Source organism: Pipra filicauda, unplaced genomic scaffold (assembly GCF_003945595.2).
Source record: "Pipra filicauda isolate LSUMZ 115617 unplaced genomic scaffold, ASM394559v2 scaffold391_size691406_pilon, whole genome shotgun sequence".
In the NCBI taxonomy this organism is placed as follows: domain Eukaryota; kingdom Metazoa; phylum Chordata; class Aves; order Passeriformes; family Pipridae; genus Pipra; species Pipra filicauda.
The window spans coordinates 331,833-357,193 of NW_024104522.1; the positions used below are offsets into that span (position 1 = coordinate 331,833).

General features: G+C 41.0%; 1 protein-coding gene across 2 annotated transcripts in view; it reads left to right on the forward strand.

Moving 5' to 3' along the window:
* PPIL2 (peptidylprolyl isomerase like 2) overlaps window positions 1–25,361 on the forward strand; it is a 69,062-nt gene that overhangs the window by 6,673 nt on the left and 37,028 nt on the right. For both annotated transcript variants that reach the window (XM_027733103.2, XM_039385057.1), the window contains 7 exons: window positions 8,915–8,966; window positions 11,153–11,244; window positions 12,640–12,729; window positions 19,307–19,382; window positions 20,745–20,905; window positions 22,425–22,500; window positions 23,677–23,783. In XM_027733103.2, the coding sequence (XP_027588904.1) occupies window positions 8,915–8,966; window positions 11,153–11,244; window positions 12,640–12,729; window positions 19,307–19,382; window positions 20,745–20,905; window positions 22,425–22,500; window positions 23,677–23,783 (654 nt within the window). The remainder of the gene's footprint in view (window positions 1–8,914; window positions 8,967–11,152; window positions 11,245–12,639; window positions 12,730–19,306; window positions 19,383–20,744; window positions 20,906–22,424; window positions 22,501–23,676; window positions 23,784–25,361) is intronic.

Below are 25,361 nucleotides of genomic sequence, written 5' to 3' on the forward strand. Positions count from 1 at the left end.
TGGGAGCAGCAGAGCCTGGAGCTGCAGTACCTGCAGTGGGAGCAGCAGAGCCTGTGGCTGCAGTACCTGCAGTGGGAGCAGCAGAGCCTGTGGCTGCAGTACCTGCAGCAGGTCCCTGCCATGGGCACTCCTGCCCCCTGTGCTGCTCACTGGGCCTGCAGCAGGGACCTCCTTCTTCAGCATTGGTTTGAAGTGAGGTTGGTGGGATGATGCTTGCCTGAATAGTTACAGGCACTTTCAAAACCAATAGCTTCTTACCCTCAAAAGAAAAAATTGCAAACAAATCTGTTATTTCAAAACTTTGGAAAATCATTCTCAAATGCATTCCTTAAATATATTAATAGCTAATTGCTCTCCCAAATGCTGATGGTGGTTGTTACCTCATTTTATTGTGAAAGCATGGTTTCTTTTCAATTTGATCAACTAGATTTCAGTCAGTCTCATAGAAATCGGTTGCTGGTCTTGCAGTGAAGCTTGCTGACCTGCTTTGATGAAGAGGATATGGAGATTATTTCTTTTACTGCTGAATTTATTAATCCCACTTTAAAAAGGAACAAGCAACCTTACAGCCCTTTTTTTAATGCACTTAAAAAAGTCTTTGGCTGTCTAAATAAGGGAAATCCTGCCTGAAAAGGATGCAGAAATTGGAGCAGAGGTGAAACTTCCTTAAACATAAAAGTGTTTTTACCATGTATGTATTTTGAAAGCATAGATAGAGAAATAGAAAGCATTGATAATAATTTCTTCACCCGAGGAGTGAGCATAATAAGAGGGATTAGGTATTTTTCCTACTTTGGCAATACTGTGAATAAAGAAAGTGCAGTGTGTGAGCAGTGTGGGAAACAGCAAGGGCAGTAGTAGCAGGTGCTAAAGGGCAGTTTAAGTTCCAGCCAGGGCTTTATGGTTCACTACAAATTGCTTTCCACTTGTATCAAATGATCAGTGCAGGGCCCGTGTGTTTCAGGAATGGATTCCTGTGGGTGGTTGGATGAACTTCACACACTGAGGAGTCACAGGTGTTGAGGTCACAACCACAGACAAAACTCATCCAGCCCTGAGCTGAGTGGAGCAGATCTGGGGCCTGAACTGGGAAGAGGACAAGTTCAGGTTTCATGAGGCCCTCCTTGGCTAAATCAGCCCTGGTCTGTGCAGCAGATTGCTGCTTTCATTGTGTTATTCCAGGTGTGTTTCTAGATAAAGAGTGGCAAATAGTGGATGCCATCAACGAGCCTGTGGTTTGAAGGTGACCCAGTGGAGCAGTGTACATTGTCAGGAAAATGTAATAGCTGCAGATAATGTTCACTGGGATGCATTTTCAGGGTGCTTGTCTGGACCTTTCTGCAACATGGTGGTAATGTTACCTTAGGATTCTGATGATCTGAAAATGACACATTGCAGCAGGAGTCAGATATTCCTTGTGATTTTTCCTCTTTTTCTCTTGAAAATTTTGTTCATTTACTGCTTCCAAAGAGATTGTTCTTACTTTGAGCTTTTTTATCCTTTCTCTAGATACAAAATGTTGAGAAGAAAATGCTGTGCAGCCTTCCACAGGCAGGCTATTTCCACATCAGTTTTCCATATCTAGAATGCTGGGACTGTCTAATTAAGAGCAAAATAGTTTGACCAGTTGAGATATTTTTCATTATGTTGAAAAATCCAGGAGTGAGTCACATCCCTCTTTCACTGTTTTTTATCTCAACACCAGAACACAGCACCTGAAATCCAAGTAGTCTCTGCTGCATTTTCTCCCTGGGGCTTTGGATATGAGTGATCATTTAGGTGGATCAGTAACTTCAGGTATCATTTGGATGTAATATGAGTGATGTATAAATGAGAATTTTAATTCTTCTCTAGAGAATGCTTTTCACATACATGCCAGAAGAAGTCGGCACATCCTCAGCTTTGAAATTCAATGTTTCTCAATTTTTCTAATGCAACTCAGTCAGGTCTTCAGATATTGCTTAAATTTAAATGTCCATTGCCCCCTTTTTTCCCTTTTGTTAAACTTACCATATTTTTTCTTGTACATTTGAACTGAGTTATTTTTCTTGTTTATTTGTAAAAAAAAGTTTTAGTGGGGGATGGGAATACAGTTCTGTTCTGGGTGAGTAATACATTATTACAGAGCACAGAACAAAGCTTACAGAAATAAAACCCAGGAAAACTTTGCTGCTGAAAAATGATTCAGACAAATCCAGCTTGGTTTTCATGTGTTGCAGAAAGAAAGGTGAAATGATCAGAAAAGTGGAAGATTGTCTGGGGTCCTCGGCTCTCTCACAGTCTGCTTTGCAAACTGCATGCTCTGCCTTGAGCTGGTGTTTGCTTTCTGCCTGCTCTGACTGCTGAGAGGTTCTTCGGATGGTTTCTCATCTGATAGATATCTTCTGTAAATTTTGGGGTTGACCAACTTAGTCTCGTTTGGAGTTGTGCCAGAATTGCCCTTCTCTCTGTTGGTGTTTACAGCTGTGTGTTTGGCATTTTCTTGTTGAGACTTGTATTTTCCTGTCAGATGTTTTCGTGCCTTTAAGTTCTTCATACCCTAAATGGTCACAGTTGCCCTTCTCCCCATCTGTTAAATTTTAATATGTCTTCTTCGAACAGAGTTAATCTTAATCATACACAGTAAATGCTGTGTGAGTGCCTGGTACAGTGGTAGGAAAATTTTCTAATCTCTTCCTGAAATACTTTGATATATTACATATGATAGCATAAGACTGAAAACAGTTTCAGTGTATCCATTTAGATGGAAGGATGCTTTGAGAAAATGGTAATTTATTGCATTTTTTCTTGATAAGCTGGGTCATTTCAGAAGCAGGTACTTATTTACAAATAAGAGTTAGCCAGGATAAGCAGTGTTGCTTCCTGTTCTCTCGTTTTTGTTCTGTTTTGTTTCCAGTTGAGTGTTGCTGCCTGTGTTTCTGTGGCCAGTAGCAGCCTCTCAACCAGGGGTGGTTGCAGCAGCCTCGTGCAGCATCTCCCTCCAGGGGCATTTCTGTCTGGGGCAGCAGCACAGGCTCTGCTCGGGTGCCCAGAACCCACTTTGAACGAGATGAACTCTTCAGTGTGCAGAACTGAGCTGTGCCATCTTACCTCATTTGCCTCAGAAATCATTAGCTTTTAGTCAGCAGTCTAAATGAGTTAATATTTGACTAGTGACCGTAAATTTTCAAGGCTCTTGGATAGAAACATATGAGGACATGATTCCTGCCCTGAGGGGTGACCAGGAAGCCATGTGTCATAATTGAAAATGGCCATAAAACACTGGAGGGTGAAGGGGATGAAGGTCCCACTGAGGCTGGTATCCTGAAAGATGACTTCTCTTTTGTTGGCTTTTCTGAAAATTTCCCACTCTCGTTTGTTACTGACAAACATGGACAGTTGGTTGTTCTAGAGTTGGATCTGTGTGTTTTAGAGCAGTGTACTCAGCACCACTAAGAGTTAGTCTTTATCTGTTCTGAAAAGAGGATTTATTTTTCAATTCCCTGTATCTTTGGGAAGCAGTGAGGGTGAAGAAGATGAGATTTGCCTGTACTCACTGTTCAAGTGCTTTATCAAAAAGAGACATTTAAAACCCTCCAGTGTCCTGAGTCACTGGCCGAGCTGCTGTGCCTCCTTCATGCCTTGCTCGTGGGGCCTGTGGTGGTGGTGGGCAGTGTTTGATCCAGTAACCCACCTCTGGACACAGGCAGATACACGAGTCTGGCATTATTTCTAATGCATTATATCCCCTACAGCAAAAAAGCATTCACATCTAGGTTTTACAGACTGAACAGGTGGTCTTTTCCTTTTCTGTGTTTTGGTGAAAGTGTGCGCGTTGGATGGGATTTTGTGGCTGTGACACTTGAAAAACTAGCAGCTGTGAAGTGCTCTAGCCTTAAATGAGGTGCAGCATGAGGTTTCCCACAGATCCTTACTTGCCTGTTTTTCACTATAATCGGGGACTGGAGTTCTGGTGCTTCTGCAAAGCTTTATTTTCCTTGAACCGTGTCATATTTGGCTGTGGGTCTCTGGATTGACAGACTTCTGACTGCATTGAGGCTGTAGGTTTGATCTTGCACGTGCAACTATACATCTTTTTCTCATGGTAATTTCTGTTAATGTGCTCTTTGATAGAGCAACATTATTGCTGCTCTCTGTGAGCCATGTGTGTTATCAGGCATATCTTTATGATTCTCTGGACAAGGCTTTGGTGACCATATGGTGTCAGTTTAATTAACTTTTAAATATGTAAATACAGTGGTCTGGAAGTGCATAATGAAGGATCTTTTGTGACCATTTCCATATTAGTTTAGCAGTGCACGAAAACTGCAGTTAAACAGCAGCTTCATCCCAGAATGGGAATCGAGGATGGCTTTTTAGCCTTTGGGAGGCAGTTGTCCACATGATACATGTCAAGCGTTTTTACTGTTGAACTGAACATAGAAACAATACCTTAAATTGTGAGACTGTTCTGACCTCTTGGCTCTGACCCCAAATTTTTCATTAAATATTAAAATACATGAAGATGGCTTATCTTATTAAAGCAGTGCTGCAGTCACATACCCTAATGTGTAGACTTGAGGATTTCCAACACCCTTTATCCTCACTAAATCCATTTACAAGATCTGAAATAAGTTACATTATACGTGGAGTTATTCCAATACTATTTGTTCAATTCATATCTCCATATTTTTGTCAGATCTTATAGCAGGGAAAATTGTAAGAGGGCTTCTTAAAATGGGAAGTTGTATACAAAATTATGTGTAATAGGTCTCATCTTTAAAGGATCCAAAGAATATAATGTGAAATTCATTTGCTGTTGTTAAGCTAAATTTGGTACTTGGTAGGCCACGCTGGGTTTCAGTATCAGTAGTTCTGGCTTTCTCTTCTCTTTACAGAGGTAACTCTGTGTTGCTGGTTCTGGTGGGATGAAAACCTACCAAAAGGCCACGCCAGCTCTGAGTGATTTTTGTCAACCAGTTGAGACATGACACATTAATTTTACCCCGTGAGAGCTTCCTTGGATTTTTGTGTATTCCTGGCAGAGGCCATTCAGTGTGTCCCATCAGGGTGCTGAACATTTCAGCACTTCCTCAGTTGCTGTTGTAGAGCAGGAAGGTCCCACCCATCCCAGCTCTGCCCACGTGTGAGCAGAGGTGGCTTTCCAGGCTGCTGTGGATCCCACCGGGCCAGAGCCTCATTAACAAGAACGTGCAGCCACAGACCAAAGAGGTTCAGAGAGTGTAACTAATTGATGTGTGGGGATTGTAGGTCATTCTTCATGAAGACACAACAGCAGTGACAGGGAGGGATTTCATTCCAAACAATCGGCGTGTTCCACCCACGAGCTGCCACAGTGCCCCAGTGACCTGCGGGTGGGCATCCATGGAGATGCTGCCCTTTGGGATCCCGCAGGAGCCAGCGCTGTCAGCTGACAGATGACAGTGTGCAGGGTGCTGGGGCTCCTCGCTGCTGCAGGAAAGTAGGTCATGGCCAAACGTAGCCTTGGCTGCCTTTGTGGAAGTGTGCCTGGGAGAGAGGAGTCAGCTGAGAGAAGAGCTCACACGGTTTGCATTTGGTTTTTTTTAGCCCTTCCTTGCTGTGGAGCAGCTGGCACTACGTGCTGTGAAATGCATCTGCTTTCCAGTATTTCTGCATAAAATATTTTTAGAAGTGAATATGCAGCTCTTATTTCTGCTTAGGGGAAGTGGCAGATGCTTGTGGCCTTTCATTTTCATTAAGAATTTAGAATTTTGATTAGATCAAGTGTTTTTAATAAACACTTTATTTTCCCTTGCTTTCTTCACTGGAGGGTAGCTGAAACTGGATGGTAGGTGTGTGTCAGAGAAACTCAGGTCGGAAATAGTTTTGAACTTGAGCTGTGTATGCTATATTTTTGCTCTCTTATGCATTATTAAGAAATACATGAAGACAAGCACTTTAACTCATTTTGGGATTCATTCATTCCTGCTGTCTCTCCCCGTGAGGGCCGGCGCCGGTTTGTGGCATAACAGTCATTTCCATGGCAACAAACTGTGTGATGGTGCTTGGAAAGCTCTGACTTTTGATGGAGATTCACACACACACAAGATAATCCTGTTTTCATGTGAAATGAAGAACTTGAGAGGAAAAAAATAATATTACACATGTTGCCTGTATCATGTTCTTTCATCCTTTCCTGTGGAGTGTGTAGGTCTTGCACAACTGGACCTCCCGGCAGTCCTGGGGTGTGGACTCCCTCCTCTGCAGCTGCTCTGTGGGCAGTTGTCAGATCCTGCAGTTGGTCTTGGGCACTGAGCAGTCCTTTGTAGCAGATCATCACCTGTTCTGGGGCTCCAAAGATTTCCTTTGGCCAAACACTGATCCCCCTCTTGCCTCGCCACACAGGCCGAAGCACAGAGCTGCTCCAAAGGGTGTGAGTGGACAGGCCAAGGTCACTTCTTCAGCATGAGCCTGTTGGGAGGCCAGTCTGCAGCAATCAAAGTTTATAGTAGTCATACAGCATTTCACTACAGAGTTCCCACCCTGGAAGCAGACTCCAGGCAGTGTGCAGATCTCAACTCCTCCTTGACAATCACCATTTTTTTATTTACTGTTGTCGTGTAAGTGCTGGTCTCAGTGGGGAGCAGATCCAGCACAAGCAGCTGATGCACCATGAGTAACTGATGCTGAAAAATAGCCTTTTTCCCTATTATGGAAAGATGTGACCTGAAATACCATATGATTTCCCTGGGTATGGAGTCAGAGTCCAAGGGCTTGACAGCACTTCTGATGATACATCCTACATTGCCAGATGAAACAGTGCACTGCAGCTTTTGCTGCCCTGGAAGTCTGCATGGCAGTTTAGTCTGTCTTTTCTGCTAAATTTCTGTCAAGGTCTAAATCTGAATCTTCAGTCATGCTAAACTGTTTCTTAGGGAACTGTTTCCATTTTTGTTTAAAGATGATCTGCTCATATGTTTTGGGCATAGCTCAGGGCTGCCAAGAAGGCAGTTTAAGGACTTTCCTTCAAATTATCAGTGTTTCCAGTGGTTGTATTTCTAAAGAAACTTTCTGAAACATAAGTTTTGGGTTGTTGCACAACATATGCACAGATGGATGCTGCTTTGTGTTAATAGTTATTTAGGTTGAACAGATCTGTCCAGGATCAGATGTTCATTTTGGCAACTCTACTGTTCCCCTAGTACTTCTCTGATAATTTTGTTCATGTAAGAAGATAAATAAATGAATAAAGCTCTGCATTCACTTAGTCATTTCAGAAGCTGCCATTGCCTTTGCTGTCCTTCGTACCCTAGTAGTGGGCAGATAACTGGAGTGTTTTGGGGGTTTTTTTGAGAATCCACTTAAGGAAAAACAGCACTGGTCTTCCACCACATAACTAAATATAACCTAGCCTTGCCTCTTTTTTCCCTTCCCATCTTATTCCTACTAGCCTCATTGCTCTTCATGCTAATAAATTAGAGAGATGGTTACCCTTCTGGCAGCACACGAGCCTGCCAGTTGGTTGAAGCAGTTTGAGAAGTGCCTTCCTCTAAAGGAGGGAGTCCAGCTGTCACGATGTGTACACTCGGAGCTGAGAGTATGGATTTTGATTAGGCACAAAAAGCCCACTGACTCAGTTTCACGTGATTTTGTTACCACTCTTTGCCACGGTGATCGGAGCAGCAGTGTTGGCCCCCCTGGCTGGCAGATCTCCACTCAGAGTTGTTTATAAAGAGCTGTCTGTGGTATAAAAACCTCCCTAATCTCTTCAGGTGCATGTTTTGAGAAGAGAACCGATTCGTTCTTTAAATGCCCTGTGCTGTGTGTGCTTTTAATGATCAATTTGGCAGTGAAAGTGTCTCTGACAGTTTCTGACTGATACAATCAAAGGGTTTGTTTTTTATAGGTCTTAGATCCTGGCTCAGCCTTGAGCTTGCTGGGCTGGACGTTTGTCTCCAGTTGAGTGCCCCAGTGGAGCACTGCCTGAGCATCCCAGCGGGCTGTGGGATGCCCTGTGGGATGCCCTGCCATGCCAGTGATGTGCCCAAATCACAGAGTGACCCTATGGAATGACTGGCATACGTGGGCCTGCCCTGTCATGTTACTGAAGACTCACTGTTATTTTGGGTGTGTTTGCAGCTTTCGTGTCTTAGGGAGGGAGCAGCCTGATCATCCAGAAGTGTTTGCCAGCTTGATAGTTCTTCCCTGCCCTGTCAGAAAACCTTTGCAGAGAGAGGGCAGCAGAAAATGCCACAGAGATCCTTCAGATGAAGGTGGGAGAGCAGGAACTACCTTAGTTTGCAGTGTCCGCTCTAGAGCTGGAGATTATCCCAACCTCAGCTGCCATCTCAGTTCCCTCTTCCATGGAGCTGTTACCTGGGGATTAAGTGGCTGAAAATCTCTCCTGGGACTCCCTTCATGACCTCAAATGCTTCTCTAGAGAACTTATGCTCCATTTCTCTTCACTATTGCTAGTTATCATGTGGGCTCTACTGCACATTTCCTGACTAAAAGGAAAATTACAGTTATTTCAGAAAAGGCATCAAGCTTGATTGCCAAAATGGTTTGGTGGCTTTATGGTTTGGTCCCAGCTGAATTGCCCCTTCTGATAGGCAGCAATGATCTTTGCCTCTTAGCTGTCCATGCAAAGTCCCCTTTCAGTTTGTGCTAAGACACAGTGCAACTTCTTCAGTTTATTCCCTGTGGTTGGCACTGTACTGTGTCAAATACAGCCCTGTAAACAAGTGTATCCCAGTTCTCAGGCTCTGGGAGTCTTGTTTTGGTGGGCTGTCTGTGACTTAAATTCCCAGGGTTCTGATGATTCAGACAACTTGCAAAATATTATTCATAAATTATGTACTATTAAAATCCTAACAGTGATGTTACAGTTTCCTTTTATTTCCTTAGTTACATTCTGTTGTGATTAATCTTTTTAATGCTTCATTTTCTTTAGAAACTAGATGCCAAATCACTTATAAAGCTGAATTTTGCTAAAAACAGTGAAGGTAAGTGCAGTCATTTTCTGTGATGGTGTTTTGTTGTCTTTTGGGGTTTTTTCCTTAATGAGTGCTTTAATAAATTCTAGTTTATCTTACTCATGGTAAAGTTACGTAGTTTTTGTTCTCTATCATGGTTTTTATTTTTTGAGTAGAATAACTTCTCATGAGTGATATGTTTACCTTTAAAGTTCAATTTCTGTTTTTCTTTACACTGGGGAGCTGTAAATTATTCAGCAATTTCACTTCACTAGAGCTGCTACTGCAGCAAGGTACTGTTTACTTTAAGGAAAGAATCAGAAAAGGCCAAATTTCTGTAATGTTATCTTATTTCTAACTTGCCTATGGCAATATTTGCTGTTCACTTGGTTTTGAACAGGTTTTTGTTTATAAAAGGGATTAGACTTAAATGAACATGTGGGATTTTATGAGTAGAAGCACACAAGACAGCAGCCTCGAGTTTTATTTCTGCAAGATAAAAAATCTGCCATCTAAGAGAGGATGCTGGGAACAAAAGAGAAGAGTGGAGATGAATTCATCTGCTACAGAGCAGACAATGATTTCTTTGAAATGAGTGGCAAAGATTAGGTGGGAATAAAATTCTGGAGTGTCTGTCTCCTTGTCTTACCAAAGTCCATGGACTACAAGCTTTTTCTGTAGCTGATGGATTTCTTCTGCACCTTGTGTTCCATCTGTCTCAAGAGCAGGGTGTTAAAAATTGATCAATAGTTTCTGTGGCCAAGGTTTTTGAAAAATACTGTGATATTGTGCTTTCCTTAAAGGAGTCCAGTTGATAATGCTGGTGTGGAATGACGACAGCCAGCCAGAAGCCTTTTCCTTAAGAGGGTGCATTCTGTGGCATTAATTGATCAAGGGAAAATGCAACAAAAGAGGAAAATTAACATGTTGTATTTCTGTGCATCAGCAAACTTTTCTTTAAATCTTAGCATGTAGGATGGTTGCTACATATGAGGATCCTCTCTGTTCACACCTGTGTGATATAAAAGATCTTTTGGTATTGCAGTTTCTTCCATTTAATGATCCCTCCTGAGCTGAGTGCCTTCTATCCAGCTCAACAGGTAGTTTTGCTTTTGCTAGAACTGAGAACATGGGCCTTTGCTCTTTGTTATGCAGCTGGAGGAGCCCTCACATTGTACCAGTGTCTTGCTGTGTCCATCAGTTGGGCCATACCCTGAGGCCACTTCCAAAAATCCCTTTCTAACCTCCCTCTCAGTGTCAGTCCCTGGTGGCAGTGCCTTTCCTTCAGCTCTGGTGGCAGGAGCAGAGCCAGGCCCAGGTTTACCCCGTGCTGGGCTCGGAGCTGCCTCTGGCTCTCTGTGGGTGTCTCCTGGTCCATCTCGGGGGGTGTTTGTCTCTCCTGTCTGCAGGTGCTGTCAGCAGCCTGTTCTGGCCTCCCTGCTGCTTTGGATTTTCAAGTGGTAATTAGAGAAAAAAGAGCCAAATAGGCCCAACTTATTTCAAAAATCTCACCCAAAACCCCCAGGTCTAGCAAACTGATCAAGTATTAATAATCTTTTTCTAATTGCTTTCTGCTGAGATCATCCAGACATCTTTCTTTTTCCTCCTACATTGCCCCCCATCAGTTTGCTTGCTGTTGACATGTTTAATATTTATGCTGACCCTCCTGGGAAAATTCACAGCTTGATTAGAGCAGAAGCTGGGTTCCTTTTGAGTAACGTGTTCAAATTTAATGGCATCCTACTTGCCACAGTTGAATACAAATGCTCCCCTCTCCTAAAAGCACAACAGCTGCTGCAAACTCTTCTGTAGGATAGAAGCTAAACGTTTATTCCTGGGAACAAGAGTGTTGCAGAGCACTGGCCATGGTACAGGGGACAGGCTCATGTTATCAGTAGGTCTTTGGTTACAACAACAGCAGTTATAGGCTGGTACTGCTCAGATGTCGGCCAAGTCAGACAAACTTCTGTGTCGGGGGATTGAAGGCAGTAGATTTCAAAACTTGCTTGTTTTATAGTTCTCTGAAGTGTTACTTTTTCTAGCTCTTTATCTGCCACTGGAGAATCAAAATGTTGTTAAAACGCCATTAAATACACTGAAGTTACACTTCATATTAAAAATTAATGTAAATATTCTCCACAGAGATAAGAGAAATTAGCTATTCCAAACAGTTGCAAGTCTTCATGTGAAATTTAAACTTTTTTACCTTCTATCAGGCAAGTACCACTGTCCAGTGCTATTCACTGTATTCACCAATAACTCCCATATTGTGGCCATCAAGACTACTGGAAATGTATTTGCCTATGAGGTAGGTTCTCTTGCATTTCGTTATTAATATTTTATACTTGATGCATTTCATTCAAGATCACAGAATGTTTTAGAAAGACAGGTAGATTTTATTCTTATTTTACTGCCAGGGAAATTAAAGAGGTGAACCAACTTCACAAATTTTTGTCCAACCTTTGCTATCAAAATAGGAACAACCTTAGAATATGAATTAATTATGTTTTTAAAACCTTTTTTGAAGTTAATCTGCATGCACTGAATCTTGTAGATCAATATGAGTAGCTTTTATATGCTCCTCAGTTGAATTAAAAGACAAGTTTTCTGTTGTCTTCTTTCTGCTGTCATCAGCAAAATACAAATTGCCTAATTTCTACTCATATCATAATGAATAAAAAAGGCTATTTTAGGTGGAGCTGGGGGAATAGCAGAGAGAATGCCTTAGTAGACACTTGAACTGCATTTGCATTTGAGTTTTGTGAACATTTCTGTGAACCTGAGTGGAATTTTATCTTTGCATAATCCTTACTGTAAAAGCAATGTTTATTTTTCAATAGCAAATAAATTCTTCAATTAATGAATCCATATCCAGAGTTGTAAAAAGTCTGAACACTGAAACATCCGTTTTTTGAATTCTGGAGGGACTTTCAGACACTGAGAGAGGAACAAACTGAAACCATTACAATCAAGGAAGGGCTTTTTGAAAACTTGCTCAGATGTAACTGAACTGTCTTCATTCCAGCTGTGAGAGCAGTCCAGATTGGGTTCAGATAGGAAGCATTCTCTGTTCCTTCTAGAAGCACAGGGCTTTGATTGCTGTGGTCAAAAGGCAGGGGTGAGTTGAAGAGTGGTCTCTGTAAACCCTTGTCAGTACTGCAGAACTACTGCTCTGTTTGCTGCAGTTTACAGGCCTGGGCTTCCTGGAGGAGCTGTGCCAAGAGGGTCTGTGTCCCATGTGGCACCACGTGAAGCAAAAGCATTTCTTGGGTTGTTATAAGCATGGAATTAATTTAGGGACTTCTAGAGGTACTAGAAAAATATTATCACTGTCATCTGAGGAGGACACAGGACATTTGGGTGAATAAGACAGATTCTGGCGTTTTTTTGCAGATAAGAGCTTAGAAAACTGAAAGCAAGATCTTTCTTATTTTGGCAGTACATTTATGATTAATTTGATTTAAACGGAGACTGCAAGATTCTTTTTTAAAAAAAATCATCAAGCCACACAAAACTGTCAAGTTCTGTAGGGATGAGAGACAAAAGCCTCTTGTTTGTTGAAGCACATAGTGAAAATATTGCATGAGGTGAAATTGTTTCTTTATGATTTGTACTGTAAGAGTTTATTGATAGCACATATTTACTGTAATATTTACACACGAGAATCCCATTTTTAATATCAGTGTCTTTGCCTGGCTGTTAGGCAGTCGAGCAGCTGAACATAAAACCAAAGAGCTACAAGGATCTCCTGACAGACGAGCCCTTCACTCGGCAGGACATTGTGACACTGCAGGTAAACTTGCTCCCTGTTACCTGTTGTACCACGCAGCTCGATATAAAACCAGATTTTTTGCAGCAGGTGAAAGGTTGCTATTCCACTGTTCTAGCAGAAAACTAGAATGCTTGAACAGAGAAGCTCTGCTGTATTTTCTTTGGTATCCAGGTGAGCTCCAACGATGCCATGTAACAGTCTGGAAGAGTAGTGAGGTGTCCTACATGGTCTGTGGCATCAAAAGAAACATGGGTTAGAATGTGAAGTGTTTAAACTTTTAGGAAGTTGACATGTTGCATTAAGACTGAAGTTGATTGTCCATCTCACTCTTTTGAAGATGTCTAAAAGAGTCAAAGCTTCAGAAAAGCATTTTCTATAGGGTGTTTCTCTAAAGGAGAGTAAAATAAGCAGCAAATCAGAGTATTTTCTCTAAATGCTTTTTCAGAATGTTTTTCTTCTTAATAAATACCAATGTTGGTCTTTTACTAATTTTAAAAGAATTAAAAACGAAATTAAAACAACAGTATAAACTTCAGACTGTAAAAGACAGTTATTTACAGATGAGGTTTAGTATCAAAAGTTCTAAAACTTTAGTTTAAAAGCAGGCACTTATAAGCTTGCATGATTTGAAAACAGGGGAAAAAGGATTCCAGGATCATTATTATAGAAATCACGAGTTAGTATGCATCTCATGAACAGTTCATTGCCACTAACCAAGACTAATACAGTCTAATTCAAATAGAAAAATATTTTTCATTTATGTCTAAATTTAAATTAAGTGTAGCCCTTCTTCCCTACTCCCCAGTGCTTCACAGCATGTTTTTAAATATTTTTACTCTGTTCCTTTGGGCCTGTTGCTGTTCAAGCTAATGCAACAAAGTAAAATGTTTTTAATCCAATGGAAGCAAAAAATGGAAGATCTTTTTTCAGACTAAAAGTTCCCAACAGAATGCAATTTCATTATAACTGCATGGTTGGTAATGGATTTGGAAATATAAAAAAGGACAACATGAATGGCTAAAAATGTGTCTGGGCAGCAGTATGGAAAATGAAGTTATTTTGAAAAAATAATTGAAATGTGCAGTCACTAAAAAAGTATTTTTGTGTGTTTTATAGGGTTGGAATTGAATGTATGTGTAAAGAGTGTGTTCTTCTTACTTGCCTAGCCTTGATTTTTCACAGATGCTCTAGTCCCCTAAGTCTCAAAGGGCAGCAGCTAGCAGTTTAGTTATTCCCTGTGTGGGTTTTTATCACTACTTTTCATCTTCATTTTGTTCTTGACATGTTTCTGTCTCACTCAGAGGAATAACTTGGCACAAACCAAGTATATTCTGGTAGCTGGGCAGTCACTGGGGCATTGGGTGCCAGGAGGGCACGGCCATGCACTGCCTGCCCCTCTCACACCCTGTTAAGGTGGCATCAGTAATGTGTGAGTAGATTTGTTCCTCTGAAGGAAACAGTTCATTAGGGGTTGTTGTTAACTTCTGCAGTGCTATACTCTTCCTAAATAAATTTAGAAATAGCAAATGCCCCATCTTGGAATGGGACTGGAAGAGACTTGACCATCTGTATGACCAGATAAAGTTTGACCTTCACCAAATTGGTTTTTAATTATTTTTTTCAAGAAGAGTTTTCAAGAAGACTAAAATGACTTCAGGGTGTTGAAGGAGAATTAAGAACCATTTCCTGCACTGCACATCACCCACTGCAAACTTGCATATGTAACTTGATTTCTCCTGTTCAAATGCTGCCCTGCTCTGACTTGCTCTGGTGAGGCCAGGATTCAACCTGAAGTGGCATGACTAGTGTGGGCACTAAAACTGCTTGAGTGTATGTGATATAGAAATGTGTTGTTATTTTCTCCTGATATTTTCTTCCTATAAATTATTGAAAGCCAGCCTGATGCCTGCTGTACAGGCTCTCTTGTTGACAACCCTGCAGGCAGCGTGGTGGCTCCCCACTGCCAAGCTGTGCCACCTGTGGCTCTGTTCCTTAGCCAGAGTTCATGACTGCAATCTGCTGTGTTTCTGTGTTTCACCAGAGCTCTGTCCCAAATCCTGCTTCTCTTAAAAACCCCTCGGTTCTGGGTTGAAATTCATCCCTTTGTTGTTTTCCCACTCCCCCATGTGAATTGAGCACTGTGGTATCCAAGAGAGCTGCAATTGGGAGTGAGTTGGTATCACTGACCCTGCTGTTTGGCAGAAAAGTAGATATAAAGGAAGTTGCTAGAAAAACATTCTTTGCTTTGCAAATATCAGCTGAATAGGGCTGTCTGTAATAGTGTGGTTAGCAGTAGAAATTAGCATTTCCAGAGGCTGACTCTGAATGTCCTAGGAAACAGATGAGGTACATACCTGTGTTTGGTAGTGAAATACAACATGATAAATGGAAAATATAAATAATGTGTGTTTACAGATTATTTGTATCATCACATTTTTCTTTATTGATACATAAAGGGAATTCCTACAGCTGCTAGGGGTGTTCTTTTACCAGAATAGCAGTCGACCTCAAACTTGGCTTCTCTGTCCTAATATATATAATTTAAAAAAAACCCAAAAAAATTTGCTTTTTTCAGAGGAGACATAATTGCATAATATTATTTTTCTGTTCTCGGTGCTAAACGTTATTCAAACACCAATCATAATCCTTCCCTGTTATGTTTTCTGCTAAGCACCATCTCAACTGGTAGCTTTGAATTTTGTGTCCTATTGCTATAAAGTTTACTTGTTAAAAAAGGCATTTTTTTTTAATTTGAAACTAAAAAAAGCAAAAGCACAACTTTAGTTGTTAATAATACTGTCTTACATCTATGATGTTCTTGTCTTTGCAAAGGAGTCCTCAGTGCTTCCTGCACATCCACATACAGAAATTGCTTTTTCCCCTGTTGAAATGCAAATGTCCTGGGGTAGTGTGGCAGTTTTTCTTCAGCATATGGTGATATTATCCAGCCATGCAGGGCAGGAGGTAACGAGTAACACCAGACCCTGGGGTGTGAGATGGATTACCAGAACTGGAGTGCAGTTATTCAGGCAAAAGAGGCCATGGATTCTCATTTAATGTCTTGCTGATAATGCCAGAAATACATGTGACATTGTTCCATATGATGCCCTTCCTGGACACCAGCACTCCTGGTATGACTGCCTACTTTAGACTCTAGCTCTTTACTTTAAAGTTGAAATTTCCATTTCTTGGCTTTGTGATCTTGCCACAAACTCAAGTCAAACTTTCCATCTTCTGCAGTGCAGGTCTTACACTGTCCAAGTTTCTCTTTCCTTACAGTTTATCATTATTTCATATAATTTTTCTCCCATCTCTCCCAGTTCATATCTCTTTTAAATGACCCTAACCCTAACCCACCTTCGTGGCTGCAGGTACAGCAGAGCAGACGTGGTGTGTTCCTCTCTGCTGGATGAATTGCAGTGTAGCCCTGTTGTGCCAGTGGCAGCAGGCACAGTGCTCTGCTGGCAGCCTGCAGAGAGTCTTCCCTAGTAGATCCATGCTAAAAAATGCATCTTCTTTGCACTGCAGAAGTGGAGGGGCAAAAAGAAGAAAAGAAAAAAGGGTGTGGATAAATGCTACCAGATTTGCTGCTGTTAAAGGAAAAAATTGAAAGGCTCATACTGTTATGTGCTTCCATATGTCACTTTTATTGTTTCTGTATAACCCAATCAGCTGTGGACAAGACGTGGTTCCCAACAAGCTGTTAAACAGCACTGACATTTGTGGCAGGAAGCAGAGCTGATGAGCAGAGCTGGAGGTGGCTGAACTGCACACTGTTAATTGATATTTCACTCCCCAGCCATTCCTCTTTGCTCTGTGTGCGACAGAAGGTCAGAGCAGATTTCCTCACAATTGTGGGTGAGGGCTCTGGGAGGGCCAACCCTGTGCCAGTGGGTGTGCAGAGGAGCTGGTAAAGGAGCGGGACGTGGTCACATGTGAAGGTGACAGCCCTGAGAATAATGAGGGATCCAGCACGGCCAACCACATGGTAGGAGGGGGATCAGGCCTCCAAGAAATCACACGGTCTAAAACTGCTGGGTTTAACCTGCTTTTTGGCAAGTTGTGTGTATGGTGCTTAAGATTAACAGAGTTTAAGCTGTTTCCCTAAGTAGGTAAAACCAGAAAATGACAGGAAAAAAACAAGTGGAATAAAACTTGAAATTAATAGTTTGCGTAATTTAGCTTTCTGGAAAACATTAAATTTGAGACTTTTAATAGTCATGATAGTTAGCAACCCTTTGAAGTCTTTATCTGTGCTAGTGGTTTGCTAAACAGGAGTTTATGGTTTGTAACCTTAATAAGAAAAGCCCTGAGACTGCCAACCATGGTGATTTGAATGCATATTTTTAGACATGCTAAGACAAACAAAAGTAGGCCAAGTTACTCTTCATGGTTCATCTTCTGCTTTGGTTTTGTGCACTTACACAGAACTTATTTAAAGTCTTTGAACTCTAGTCCTTAATCTTAACAGGACTGGGAACATCACCACGAGCCTGGCCTTTCTCTGACCAGGAGCTTGAGGCTTTGATGGTGTGGGTCCATCCATCTGCCCATCCCTGCGGCTTCTCGTTCAGACTGCTCTGGTTCTGTGCCCAGTAGCTGTCAGGGATGCAATGAACGGAGCTTGGCAGCCTAACTATTAGTGTTTAGACAGTTTTCTTCCTGAAGTGATATGTCTAAAGACTGGGCACACTTCTAAAAGTTAGGTAGTCCTACCTTCAAAAAATGTGTCTCTCCCGTTGTAGGACTCGGTACCGTCAGTGAGGAAATGGGTTGTGTCTTCTGCAGCACAGGTTGGACTGGTCAGATGTGTTTCTGCTCTTGGGGGTGATAGAAACAAATGGTGTCTTGTGCTTAACGTTCACTGCACTGCTCTCACACTTAGCATGCTAATTCTAATCCATGCTAATTCTAATCAAACTTCTCCTAGTGTATCATGATGCTGTGTTTTAGAGGGAGGAATAAATATGTCCCAGGTGTCCTGTGTAAGATGATACTCAAGTTTCAACTCGAGGAACTATTTGTGAGGGTTTTTTCCACTGACAGAGGGAAACCTGTTTTGGAGTAGGTGCATGGGTTGTCCCCCTTCTCAGTGTGTGGTGACTCTTGCTTTGCAGAATCAGGAATACAAGGGGCAATGCTGGAAACCAAACCTTTGTAAGGTTTCCGTTTCAACAGATGGCCCATGTGGATGTGATGGAGGACCTTGTGCAGGAGACCTCAGTCTCATTTCTGGGGTTTGCAGTTGTCTCAGATCTCCTGGAAAGCAGATGGATGGCTGTGGTCTGCAAGGAGTCAGAGTGCTGGTGTCAGAGGATACAAAAATGGTTAAAGGGTTAAGAAACAGGTCCAAATTTCCTATTTCTTAGTAGTTTAATTTAAAGGTTGTCTGTGTCTAATGCAAGCTCTTAAAGAGAAAAGCTGTAATTTTTTGGCAGTCCGTGTCTCAATGAAGATCTGTTGGAGGGGTGAATAAAAGGCATAATTAGATCACTTAATAAATTATGGAGCTCCCAGCTCTGCTTGTATTACACATTTCTTTTAGCACAGATGGAATTGTCAGAACTTCAACACTGGTGGTCTGAGAAGTTTTGTTAAATTTGTTTGGGATAATATATAGTGTATATAATACTATTCATGTCAGGTCATAGTTCTTTGCATAATATGTTGCATTGTTTTTACCCTGACCTTGAAACTATTGCATATTATTCTGTTACTCTGGTATTTTAGTTTGAATTGTTTTCTGTAAAATAGAATTTCCATAAATGACTGGGTGTCCTGGACTGATGTTTTGACCTTTCTGTGCTCCAGAGGAGCTTGAGGAGAAAATCTTGAAGTAATTGTAAGAAGAGGATTAAGGACTGTTTAATAATAGTATAATGTAACCTGGATCACCAGTAGGCATTCCTTGTCTCACTCTTTCTAACAAAAGGTCAGAGTTTTGCAGGAAGTTGCCTAGAGATAGTGCAAAGACTCCCAGTTAATGGACTGTGTGTTTTTGCTGTTTTCCTCCCGTAGTCACTAAATTGAGTTCATAAGAGCATTTTTGTTGCTTTTTTTTGTTTTTAAACATAATTCTGTAGGCACTAGTGGAAAAAAACCCACAACTGTCAAAACAGTTCTTACTGCAGAGACTTGCTCTGAGGTTCATTTGTATTTTGAAATGCATTGCAACTTCAGAGAGCATGTGCAAATCAGGCACAGGGTTATAAATAGAAGGAGGTGGCTGATGTGCATTTGACCAAACCACAGAATGAAGGAAAGAATCAGGGGATTGCAGCTCCTTGTTCTTTCTTCTCACTAGGACAGGGTAGACAGCTCAGTTCTGTTAGGAACTTCTGTAGGCAATATATGTGTAATACTGTGTTTGGAACTGAGTTGCAGACCCCTCAGGAGTCTGAACAGGCTCATTGCTGATGTTGGTTGGGGTTGATGGCTTTGTATTTTTTTATCTTTCTGTGGTTTGGGGAGGATGGAAGTTGTTCTGTGTCCCCCTGTTCTTTTATTATGGTGGTGTCTGCCCTTCAGACTAGTCTGTTGCAAGGAACTGGTGCCCACCAAGCTCTCTGACATTTCTTTTTTCAATTATTATTTTCAGGATCCAACCAACCTGGATAAGTTCAACGTCTCAAACTTCTTTCACGTTAAGAACAACATAAAAGTAGTTGATCCAGGTAAGGATGAAACGAAGGTGGGCTGAGAAAACCCCAGCCCAAATGTGGCATTGACTCTGTTTTCTGGATGGACATCCCTCAATGGCTGGTGCTTGGAAAGTTTCTTGGAAACATGAATAACTTGTGGAATCTGTCCCTTGCACATCAAAAAGTGTAAACATATTCTGAAGCAAAGACATGATTCTTTGAGAACTCCTTAACTGTCTCTATTGAGTGCTGTGCAAACAGGGAAAGCTTTCCATGCCCTTTCAGAGTGAGTGGGTACATGAGAGAGAAGTGAGGCCTGTTAGCCTCGTACCAGAACCAAGGCAAGGGAACCTGCCTCTTCTCACGCTCCTCTGCTAGACCTCCTTCATATTTATCAGCAATGTATTGCCCATCCTTCTGACTTGAGAACAATGGGCATCTTCCAAGTAAGATTTTTCTCAAATAATCCCAAAATTATGGTTTTGGTGAAAAATACAATGCTTTTTTTCTACATATCTTAGACATTTGATTCTCATTTATTTTGTGATTTTTTGATAGCTAAATGCTTAGTAATATCTGCTAATATTAAACTGCTGAAGGAAAAAAATTCTCTCCTTTGCCCTTGTGGGTTCCTATAGACCTGTTTCTAATGAGGTCTAATTGCTAATTCTAAGCAAAGTGTGTTTCTCTGGGTCTTATTATGCTCATATCTGGGTTTTGGGGTTTTTTTTGGTTTTCTTATCTACTGTTCTGCAAGCAAGCATCTCTTTCTATTTACCTGCTCAGAATAAGTGGGTATTATCTCAGAAATGGCATATATAATATCTAGCAAATAGTAGGCATATCAAGATAGAGAACAAGTGAAACTTTTAAAAATTAAAAAAATAAAATTAAAAACTAAATAAATCAAATTCTACAGTCCAGTCCAGCAGCCTCCTCCCCCAGTATCACATGAAGATCTGATCCTGGGATTTTTGCATCATAGGCCTGGCCATTCAGTGAGGAGATGAAGAACAGAAGTCTATATTGTATCCAACTGTATTTTGCCTTTATTGTTCTATAAAAATTTTCCAAGGCTTGAATGGACTTAGGTAATTTCTCATGGTTTCAAATAAATTTTTATGGTAATTGGATTAATTATTTTTTTCTTTTCATGTACATCATATTGGCATTTATTGTGCTATATTTCGAGCAACACTATATTACAGTGTCATAAGTGTTGCTATTTGTCACTGTCTGCAGGAATAAATATAGTAACTAAACCTTTTTGTTTTTTAAAAAAAATAGAATTAATACCTGGCAGAGTTTCGTGTGATTAGATATGTAATAAACTGAAGGAGAACAAAATACAGTGTTTCTTTTAACTCTGAAGTGATTTAACTTTGTCTTACCTAGATGAAGAAAAAGCAAAATTGGATCCATCTTACTATTTGAAAAATACAAACACAGAGACCCGAGAGACTTTACTGGAGCTTTATAAGGAATTCAAAGGTGATGATATTTTAGCAGCTACTATGAAGGCTCCTGAAAAAAAGAAAGTGGATAAGCTGAATGCAGTAAGTTGACTTAATTTGCAGTTTGGCACTGACTGACTTCTTCAAGAATGGTAATAGATGTTTTTCAGCTTAGGGGCTGTATTGCAGCATAACCAGACACTGCTCCTTCTGTTTTCTGTCACATGGAAATTTGTCATAGATGAAAATCTGAGAATCGTATTGGGATTCCTTAGAACAGCATTGTATGTGTCAGTGAGTTTCTGTTTGTTAAATCATTGTAAATGAACCCACACATTTGAGAACTGGAGCACAATAAGAAGAAGAATCCTTATGATGTGGTTATGATGTGTATGTTGGCAGAACCTTTTTCCCAGGTTGTAATCTCTCACTTTGAATTTGTTTATCATTGCTTCCTGCAGTTATTGGCAGAGAGAGCACACCTTGAGGGCAGTGCAAGTGAATCATTTCTGGTGTGGGCAAATATATAAATCATCCACAGCTGCTTCTCCATTTCTTTTTCCACTGGAATGCAGGATTTTAGTGGAGTATTTCAAAGGATGTTCTTACAGGTGCATGTTACTCTGTGTTCATGGTTCTCAAGAGAAATAATTCATCTACATCTAGTTTCCTACATCAAAGGCTGTTTGTAATGGGCAAGACAGAGTATTCTGCCCTTTAATAATTCTGGGATGTGTGTGCCTACTTGCTTTGATTACAGCTCTTAGTGAGCAGGCTTAGGGACGGATTAGGGAATGGATGTGACCAAGGAGGATCACATTTGCTCCTTTTTCAGGGCATTGTTGTGTTATAATAAAAAAAATGTAGGGAGAAGAAAAGGAGGGGAGAGACAGTGGTGAGCTCTCACATGTTAGGGAGTGGGATTGTCAGCTGATGAGGTGGATGGGCATGGCTGTAACTTCCTTAGGGTGCAGTGAAACCTTGAGGAATGAGCACTGGCCTGGCCTGGATTCTTTACAGGCGTTGCTGCAAAGCTGCTAAACCTGTCTCAGGGTTTATTAGATCTTTGTAATTTACTCCAAAATCCATGTGTGACGTTAACATTTCCTTTCTGCAGAAGAATTACAGGGCTCAAAATAGACAGTGGGAGCCGTGGGACAGAGCCTGTGCTCGCAGAGGGGCCCTGTGTGGGAGGGGGTGCTTTGCTGTCCCCTGTGCTATCTCTGTGCTTCACTGGTTTCCTTCCACTCACTCAGCAACACTGGAGACTTACAGATGTCTTGCCAGCAGTGCTCCTTTCCTATCTCCACCTGTGGACATACAAATAAATTCTCATAATAGAATCTTTGCATAGTGATGTATTAAACTGTAGTGGAAACATTAAGCCCCTTTGGCTCAGCTCATGAGCAGCCTTAACTCCAGTTTCATCAGAGCACATGTTGGGGTAGCAGATGGAGAATTATTGCTGCTCTGGATATTTGCTTCTGTCAGTAGGAGCTGGAGCAGAAAGTTTGCCCTCAGAAGGATGACATTTGTGTGTTTCTAGTGCTTATATAGTATCTTTAGGAGATAAATTCTAAGATCTAATGCCTTTTTCATGTGCTTTTTCCTCTGCAAACAGGCTCACTATTCCACTGGAGCTGTAAGTGCTTCCTTCACCTCCACTGCAATGGTGCCTGAAACTACTCACGAAGCAGGTACCAGAGCCCCTCCCTACCTTCCATTTTCAAGTGTGCTCCTTGGCACACACACACTGATTAGGACTGAAGGAATGCACTGATGATTGGGCAGTACCAATGCCATGGAAATGTATTCCCTAAGCAGATACAGACTTACTTTCCAGTGAGCTCATTCTGAAAATAATGGAGCAATTATGAATTAGCTTTGGCTTTGAATGGCAGTTACTTTTGCTGAATGGAAATTAATGGGACATTTTTTATGCCTGGGGACCACAAAGCGAGATATTCCCTTATGTAAGTTAGGAATGAAGTATAATCTTTACTCAGATAGCATACAAAGTCTTGCCCACCTTTTTGGCCTACCTCAGTATTGGTTAGAAGGACAGCAAGTTTTGTGGTGATAACTTTTGATTCACTGCTTTTCCAGGTAACATGAAAATGCATTTTAGTACAATAAAGTTTTCCTTTTATTCTCCAGCCTAAACAAAAACGTATAAAATTTATTTAATTTAGATATTGATTAAATAGCTGAGTGGTTAGTATTTCCAGTTAAAGAGAGAGGTCTGGCTTTGGGCACTAAAATTCAGACATCACACACTTAGGCAAAGATTGAATAGCATGTTTCCCAAGTTCAGTTCCTTTACTTGGTGTATTACAGTGATTTGCAGGTGACTTTTTAAGTATTGAAAATATCTGACTAACTGGACATTTTGACAAAATGGAAATGGAAATGGAAACATCCTAGATTGATCCTTTGGTTTGACTTTCCAGAAATGTCCAGTAGCAGCTTCATTTGTTTTCAGAACTGGGTAGGTCTCTGTATGTCAGCAGTTTGTGGTTGACTGATGACTACCTGCTTGACTTCCAAGACTGACAAGAAAAAATTTGGTTTCAAAGTAAAGTTTGTGGTTGGTAGACATTACTTGAAAATTATAGTTTGTAATACTAAATGCTTCTCTGATTTAAAATATAGATTATATTTTTGGTTCTCAAGGAGTTGGTGGTTTTCTATAATGGAAAGTGTTTTGCACAGAGATTAATATGAGGTTATTGGAGATAAATTGCAGGATACAATCCCTGAAGACCCAGTACCCAGGGGAAGAGGTCAGACAGGGGAATTGTTTTCTGATGATGTCTAGAGATCAGTGAGTAAGCTTCCAGAGAGCTAATTGTTTGTCTTTTCCTTTGCTACAGCTGCTATTGAAGATGATGTTGTGAGGTACCAGTATGTGAAGAAGAAGGGATATGTGCGACTTCACACCAATAAAGGAGACCTAAACCTGGAGCTGCACTGTGACATGGTACTGTGCCCCACAGGATGTATCTCTGTAGATAAGAAACAGAATTGGAGCTGGCAATGGAAATGTCAAAGGAAAACAATTGTGTGTAGTTGCAGTAGATACAGATAAATAACAAGCTTTCAGTGGTTTTAATGTATTTTCATACATACACAAAACTCCATTTGTTAAATCTAGGTATTATTTTATATATAATACTACTATATGTATAAATGTTCTTTGTAAGCAGTCCCATTGTTTTAATAGACTACTTACAATGTGCCAAGGTCCATGTTTAGAGCTTCAAAGGGACATGATTAGTGACCCAAACAGTGACAAAGAAAGAAGAGAGAAAAGAGAAGGCAGAGCACAGAGAAGAGAGAGTAGCCCAAGGTTACACAGCAGGTTACTGACAGAACCAGGAAAAGAACCTCAATGAAACCAAGAGCAGTCTGTCAGCCTGAGTATGTGTAGTTGAGATCCCCAGAAATGGTTAGATTTGTTTTTAAAACCTAAGCTTTACAGAACAGACGTACATGAAAACCTTAGAATATGTTTTTTACTCCCTGCTGTCTCAGTTTTAAAAGTTCAAGTTTTCAAACATCTTCCATTTGCCATTAGGAGAAGTTAATTTTAAAAAACAACAGACTAGAGTTTTTTTTATAGTCTGTACAGTCTGATTCTGGGGGAAATCTGTGGCTCTTAAAGTAATAAACATGGCAAGACTTACAATAGATGGATGAGTTGTGGCAACACTGATGTCTCGGACGTCACTGCTTGATAGTGTGTTTGCTTATTTATGTGTACAGCCACATCTATAAAAGGAAAAAAAATTCAACATAAAAAGCCCAAACCTTCCATTGTTTGCTGAGATTTTTGACTCAGGAGATTATAGCCCTGAAGGTAGATGTTTTAGAAAGCTGAAGGATGGGAATAGAGGTTTAGATGGTAAAATTTCTGCTTGTTGTAAGCCTCACAGAGTTTAAAAGTAAGTGATGCTGGTTGGGAGCTGGGGTGCCTGGCGTGAAATCCAGAGATGTACTGGGAGAATGCATCCATTTTTGCCTGTGAGAAAGAAAAAGGTGCAAACAGCATAAACCTTCCAGCTTTCCCTTCTCTTCCTTTCTCTCCCAGGAGTCAGGCACAAAACATCTCGAGCTGATCTGTGGAACAGTCTGAGAACCTCCACAGCAGCCTGGTGTGCTGGGAATCCTGTAGGGCACTGCCATCCCTGCAGGTGTTTGCCATGCTCTTAAATAGGAACAGGGTAATAAGGCAAAAAGCAGAGGAAGTCAGTACAGCAATATTTGGGGGAAGCAGCAGAATGAGCAGATTGCATTGACTCATTTGTTTTGCCATATGTTCCAAAGTGGCTCCTGGCTGGAGCAGCCTGACTGCAGCTATTCCTATCAGCGTGGGCTTTTGGGCCACATATGTGACCAGTGGCACTCTGTCCTGAGGGCCCAGTCTCAATTGCTCATTATAAACTTCCTGTATGATATCCATTGTGTTCCTTTTTTTTCAGATGAATTCCTATTCATCTCCCTTTCACACACAAAGCTTCCTCATGTACACATTGGAAGTGTGTGCTGTTTTACACAA